This window comes from Geospiza fortis, unplaced genomic scaffold (genome assembly GCF_000277835.1).
Source record: "Geospiza fortis unplaced genomic scaffold, GeoFor_1.0 scaffold31, whole genome shotgun sequence".
NCBI classification, from domain to species: domain Eukaryota; kingdom Metazoa; phylum Chordata; class Aves; order Passeriformes; family Thraupidae; genus Geospiza; species Geospiza fortis.
Genome location: NW_005054483.1, coordinates 765,618 through 772,927, shown reverse-complemented (window position 1 = coordinate 772,927; position 7,310 = coordinate 765,618). Strand labels below are relative to the sequence as shown.

Below are 7,310 nucleotides of genomic sequence, written 5' to 3'. Positions count from 1 at the left end.
GTTCAGCAGCAGCTGCCAGGGCACTGCCCCACAGTGAGCAAATTTCACACCAGCCCAACCTATGCCAGTATAACAATGCCAGAGATAATTAAAAGGACTTCCAGCTTTGAAAAATCTATTTCATTCCTTTTGTAACCCATACAATAAGTCAAGTATATTTTCTTAATTACCATCATTTTGACATATACATATTCTTCTACCACTAAGGTGTGCTAAATTTTTCTGAGTCCATGATCTTCCTCAAGCTTTTTGATTCTCCAGCTGTATAGAACCAGCACACCCTAAAGTACAATAATTTAGGGTAAATGATAAAGGTTAGCATTAGAATCAATTTTTATTTAAAATAGGATTAGGACTATGCTGCTCTGCAGTGTCTAAAAGTACCTTTCAGCCTGCATGAGTCGCAGAGATTTAATTTTTTGTATCTGTATAGCTCTCTGCTACTTGATATTACCCCACATACTGAGAATTTACAACAAATACAGCATATATTTGAGGTAGTATTCAGGTAGCTTTGGCAGATTCACTTATCAGTAGAAGAGCTTCTGTTTGGGACTTCAAAGATCCACAGTAAAGTTCTCTGGGCTACCTTTTTTTTCTGGTTTACATGTTCCCAAGGAACCTACACAATCCTAACTGACCTAAGAGATAATGCAGTCTCATTCCTGTAAAGGGTTTGGGGCACTCCTGCTGGGTGTTTATGTAAATGGACTGAAGCAGCCAGCAACACATCTCTAGAGAGTCAAAGAATGCATGTGCTTACAATTGTTAAAAATAAATAAAATTAAATACAACATAGCAAGACTGAAAAAAGAAAGCAATAACTGATAAAGAAAATAGTGTCAAATTCAGCACAGCTGTTAGTTCACAACATCAGAGCAATGCAGTCCCTTTCCATCCAGGCAAAGAGGGATGGTCAGAGACAGGATTTCAGAAGGGGAACAAAGGGGGTGCCTCAGCCACACACACACATGCACACGTGCACACACAGCATGCAGCAGCTGCAGAGCAAACACAACAACCCAGCAGTGCCACAGAGCACAGGGGGATGCCAGGGAGGGCAGTGAAGAGCTACAGTGTCAACATGAGAGCTGGTGAAGCAACATAACCCTAACAAAACCAAAAAAAAAAGGGGGAATTGCTGGGGTGGGAGGGGAATATCCTTTCAGGCACAATCACCCCATCTCAGACCCTGGTGAATGCACACAGATCTCTGGAGCTGTGCAATCCCAGGCATGTTATGGTGACCCACATGTCCCATCTTGGCCGTGTTTCTGAAGCCACACCACCAAAAAGTGAAGATTTACACTACTTCCACTGAGGCAAAGGAAATTAGAATATTCACAGGATAAGTGTCTGGCAAATCACTGAGCACCAGCATGACAAACTCCAATTCAAAGGTTTTCAGCTGTTTGTAGTATTGTGGTTGGTCAAATGAGTGCACAAGCTTACAGTTTTGGGTTAGAGTTTTTTGTATTTTTTTTTTAAATGTGTGCTCTGGAAAGGAAATATATATATAAAATGACACCAATTCCTCTCTCTTAACAAAAGCAATCTATTTTCCCCCATTCTTCAGCTCATTTATATTTACAAATCCCATGACCCTTTGATAAAGGAGTCAGGAAAGGGGGGTCCAAAGCAATATGTCCATAAAGGAGTTACTCTTCTCATAAAATAAGACCACAACCAGAAATATTTAAGTACTTTTGAGAAAGATTTTAACTGAACACATATCATCCTCCACAAGTGAAATTGTTTCTTAAGAGGTAAAATTCCAGACCCTGTAAATTGAGATAAATCAGAGAGCAAGAAGAGGATCTCCCTCCAGAGTAAGCTACAAACCCCATTATGTGATAAAAATTAATTGGAATAGAACAAATAGAATCCAGAACCTGCAGCTTTCTTTTATTTAACATCCAAACATTCAGCAGCCCATAAATACACAGCTTCTGGTGAGCACATGTATTACAGTGCCCCTGCAGCAAAGGCAGCTCAGATTTTCAGTCAGCATCAGCCACTCTGCATTCTGAGCACCTGAAGGAATTGCACCACAACAGTGACTTAACCTTACTCATATTTAACTTGAACTTTACTCATATTTAACTTGAACTTTACTCATACTTAACTGCAGCTGATTACAGATATTTTTCCTTGGTGCTGTAAGTATTTTGTGTAGATCTCATGTTGCCAGGACATCACTGCTGTGAGCTCCCCTGGGCTCACAAGCACTGGAGCAGGGTAACACTGACCTGTGTGGGGTCTTTTTAACTTCAGAGAAGAATTTCTCACATGAATCCACATTTAAACCTGGGACTGCTTTTACTTTTATGTAAAAAGGATTTACAGAAACTTTATGGAAAAGGAAAAATGCAGCCATAGCAAGCAAAATTCCCAGTTTGAAAGCCATTAAAGACTAAGTTTAAATGTAACAAGCAAAGATTAGGATAGGGTTTGTTTCTAAAAAAAGCTTCCCTGAACCAAATAAAGAAATCAAGGCAGATTTATTCAGAATGCTGATGCTACTGAAAAATGTACTAAATAGAAATCAAAAATCTAGCCTTAAAAAGAGACTTCTTATAAAATAAAGGAAATCCTTACACACTCTCAACACTGAAGCTGCATTGTAATATTATATACAGCCACAATCTTAAACCTATTACACACAGAAAATATTTAGACAAGTACAAGAAACCCATTTAGTCACTGGACTTCATAGTGGTAGGTGAATTTTAGCAGACTCATCTTGCACTGGCATGAACATCAGTGGAGTAAAGCCTGTGTGTGGAATATTCCAAACTCCACATGTGCTAGATAAAGAGCAATCCCCACACAGGACTGGATAAAGCTGCAATACAAAACTGGCTGTCAACCATGTCATCACCCAAAGCTTTTCAAATGCACTGTGCTGTTAAGCCACTGGCACAAGAAGTCACTAAAGGGGCAAAAATTCAGTTGACTCTACATAAACACAATCCATCTGTTCAGAGCTGAAAAGAGCACCACTAAAGTTAGTAACAAGAAAAACAAGCCAGTGTCTCCTTCCAGTCAACCTAAGTCCCTGCAGCTCCCACCTGGAAATTGTTTAAGAAACAAACAAGTTTTAATTCACATTTCAGCTGTAGGAAGAGAATTTTGCATTGCTGCCAGCACTGTCCCAACTGTACTTACCACTGCCCAGCTTTTACATCCTGTGTTGCACTGACACAAGCCAAAGGAGCAACTCAGAAACAGAACTTGGCCACACCAACAAGGATGTGGCCAGCTGAGAGTTACCATGGGACAAGACACTGTCCCTGATACAAGCCTGGGAGATGTTCACTGGAGAATCACAGTCCACATAAAAAACTTCTTACTGAATCTATAAAATGACTTGTGCACTGAATGGAAAATGGTGCTTGAAAAACATGGAATGGCTGGGTATACAAAAAGAATTCTGCCATTAGTCCTAGCCAGCCTCATTTCATCTGTCTGCCTCTCTCTTCATCTACAGAGTGGTGATATTTGTACTTACCCTTGTCTGTAAAATGCCTCAATATGAAACACTACACAGGTAAGCCACAAAAGACTTCCATATTCTTGTGGAAAATGGGATAAGAGGTTCAGCTCAAGCCATTCCCCATTTTTTCCCCATGTCTCCTTCATACCAGACACACATCAAGAAACAACCACTGGGGCTGCAGGTGTATTGCAGGATAGAAAAACCATGTTAGACAACAAGCTTTCACCCAGCACTTTTCCTTTTTTCATGTAACTCTGCACTTGTGGCACACACCATTTGTTCTTCACAATTCACATCCAGAACAAGAGCATCTAGATCTACTGCCCATCTCACTCAGAAGAAAATGAAAGATGAAAGGACTAAAAGGGGAGTGCAGAGAGATTTCATCATCTATACTATTTTTTTCTAGTCAATACATGAAGATGGAAGGTAAATCACATGTGATTAAAGATAGCAGGCAAAGATTCACAGTACAGAAATCAGTTTACACAACAAAGCAGTCACCTAGGAGAGTCTAATGAAAGAAGAGGTGATACACTCCAGGTACCAACAGTCAGACTTGTAGTGTGCCCACAGGAGACCACCTTACTCATGTGCATTCCTGTGTCAGTACAGGCAACACTCGAACCTACTGGGGACAGAGAGCATGCACAGAGAGGTGGGCAATGAAATCCTGCCTCTGACTCCAGGCAAAGGAGAAACAGCAGAGAAGAACCACATCCCCTTCACAGAGGGGATGAGCAATGTCAGACCCCTCACCAGGAACCACCAGGAACCCCACTCCATGCTCATCTCTAGCATGCACCTGGCACAGGCTGGGAGCTGTGGCCCTGGGCCCTTACCTGCCCTGAGGCTCCCATCTGAGACGCTTGGGCCTGAGCTGCCCGCACTGCCTGCCTGCTGCTGCTGCTGCTGCTGCACCAGCTGGGCTCTTACCTGGGGGATGAGAACAAAACCCAAAGTAAACATACATACCTGAGCAGGGAATGACACTTCTGTTTCAACTGCATTGGCTATGCTCATTAAAAGGGGTATGGAGACAACACCAGCCTCACCAACCAAAGGTTTTGATTTTTTTTTCTGAAAACAAGTTTCCATGCTTAAAACATTTAGAATAGTTTTCCCACAGACTGCACATCCAGTTCAACAACTTCTTGCACTTCTGACTTCTACTATCAGGTCTTATAAATAAAAATAATAGGCACTTAAATTTTTGGCAAGCCTACCAATGACCAGCATTGCAAATGTTTATAAATTCATTACATTTGTCACTGTGACAATGATGACATTTAACTACTCCTAGCTCAGCTGGCAGGAGCACAAAGTTGAGACATCAACTCATCCATTTCTGAAGTGTGGCTGACACTCCATTCCTCCCCAGTGAGGCCCAAAGAAAAACAGGTCTGAGTTGTGGCTCACCAGTAACCTATGCAGCCCAGATAAAAATGACTCTAACACTTCAAAAAGCTGCACCATTAAGAGGATGACCCAGCAAGATTCAACAGAGCAGAACTACTGTCTTTCCCACCTTCTCTTCAAGGCAGGAACAACCAGCACATTGAACTGTGACCAAATCTCCCAACACAGCAGCAGAACCAAAGCCAGCATGGCAGAGAGCAAACACTGGCTGCAGTCTAGAACACTCCAAAGTACTTGCTCATGTTCTGGAAAAGCAAACTGCATGGAGGTCATTTTTCTTTAACCAGAGTATGTTTCTTTTTTGTTTTTTCACTTGTCCATTCCAGAGTGAGACAAGAAATTATTTTTTAAATATCAGCTGCATGAACGGTTTTCACAGATTTCCATAACTCTTACTCTTAGGTATAAAACTGTTCTCTACTGGTAGGCCCAGATACAAACCTTTAAACGCCCTGTACTCAAAACAAGTTATGGTTTTCCTACTTCATTATTAGCAAAAGTCAGATATATGTTTTATTTCTTTAGATGGACATAACAAATCAACAATCAGCTGGTCTAGCCCTTACCTGCATGGCTTTTAACTGCTGTGGTGTGAGAGTGACAGGCATAACCTGCCCGGGGATTTGTCCTGAGATTGCCTGAGGCTGAGACACCATGGGCTGGGGCTGAGGCTGGGACTGTGGTGGAAGCTGAGACTGCTGTGCCTGAGCAACCTGTTGTTGTTGCTGCTGTTGCTGCTGCTGCTGTTGCTGCTGTTGTTGCTGCTGCATCTGTTGCATCTGCTGTTGCATGACTTGCTGAGGTGGCTGCTGCTGTATCTGTTGTTGTGGTAGCTGCTGCTGCTGTTGCTGCTGCTGCTGTGCCTGCATGACCTGTGCTGCCTGCAGCTGCTGCATTTGAGCAATCCTCTGCAGCTGCTGCTGCTGCTGTTGCTGCTGCATCTGAAAAGCAGGAAAAGCCAGCATGTTAAAGCTTCCAGCAATGCAACAGCAGACTTACTTTTATAGCATAAACCAAAGTAAACAGAATCCTAATACATCAGATTGATGTTTTAAGCCCAAAGAAAAGCCTAACCTTTTTATCCATTCATCCCTTGTCTATCTCAACCCTCAATGGTTAAATAGCCTGTATTTCCATATTTCCACATGACAAGCTTTCCTGTAACTTTTAAAAGCAAAGGTGAAGTCCATCAGCTTCTCCTGTACAAATGGGCTCAGATACAGTTTTTCAAATGCAATCACCCCTTACCAAAACCTGCACAAGAATATGAGTGCTGAAGTTTCCTCCTCTGCTTTTTTACTTAAGGATGATTGATATATACATGTATATATATACATGTGTATATATACACATATTTTTTAAAGTGGCAACACATCATTCACACAATGACAGAATAGCCACTATTGCTAGAGTAATTTAAGTGCTGCACTTTCCCACTCTCGGTCAGAATGAAAGACAATTATAAAAAAAAGAGACAAAGATTTTAATTCCCTATTTCTATGACAAAAGAAAGCAACAAAACATCGGTAAAGCCTTTCCTCTAGTATGTAACATACTGCTGTCAATTAACTTGCCAATCTAACCTGAAGCCCTACCCTGAAGTGGAAATGTGTTACTAACAGGCAGAGCTGATACTGCTACACAAGCCAAACCTCACCTGACAAGTAACTGATTGTCTTAGGTTACAATGCAAGATGTAACCAAATGTTTGTATTCTATTACCATCTGTTAAAACCAGGTAGGGCAGTGCTCTTTATCTCTTCCATGACCCACCCTCTTTCCAGGGGGATATCTTCTGTCCATGGCCACTGAGTGTCCCTGCAGGGCTGATCCAATTCCAGCATCCCATGGGGAGATGCTGCGCCCAGGGGAGGAGCCAAGCATTCCTACCTGGATCCAATCTGAGCCTGGAGCAGCACAGCAGCCTTTGCCCCCTGCATTGCCAGAGGAGCAGCTTTCTGCTGCCCTGCATTGCCAGAGGGAGCCCAGGCCCATCTGCAGCAGCCCTGGAGCTGCAGAGGAAAACTCCCCCCTTGTGCAGGATCCCTGCTCCAGCAGCAGCACAGCTGGCACTGCAGGAGGGCTGAGCCCCCATGGGATGGGGCTGTGCCACCACCCTGAACAAAAGGGTGTCACGTCATGTCTGACTCTGTCAGTGGTTTTGTACTATTGCATTTTATTTTCATTTCCCCATTAAATTGTAGGTCTGACTTGGGATCTCCTATTGGTTCCCTCTCAAACCAGCAAACCCATCACCACATTTGCCATCAGAGCTGTTTGTCATCACCTGCTGTTGGTTTTGCTGCTGCTGCATCTGCAGTTTCAGCATGTGCTGCTGCTGCTGTTGCACAGCCTGCAACTGCTGCTGCTGCCGCTGTTGCTGCCGCGCCAC

General features: G+C 42.8%; 1 protein-coding gene across 1 annotated transcript in view; it reads right to left on the bottom strand.

Annotated features, from left to right (window-relative positions):
- Positions 1-7,310, bottom strand: part of MED15 (mediator complex subunit 15) — a 22,366-nt gene that overhangs the window by 11,165 nt on the left and 3,891 nt on the right. Inside the window, 4 exon segments of the mRNA XM_031063158.1 lie at positions 4,342-4,392; positions 4,394-4,435; positions 5,485-5,766; positions 5,918-5,948. Coding sequence (XP_030919018.1) covers positions 4,342-4,392; positions 4,394-4,435; positions 5,485-5,766; positions 5,918-5,948 — 406 coding nt within the window.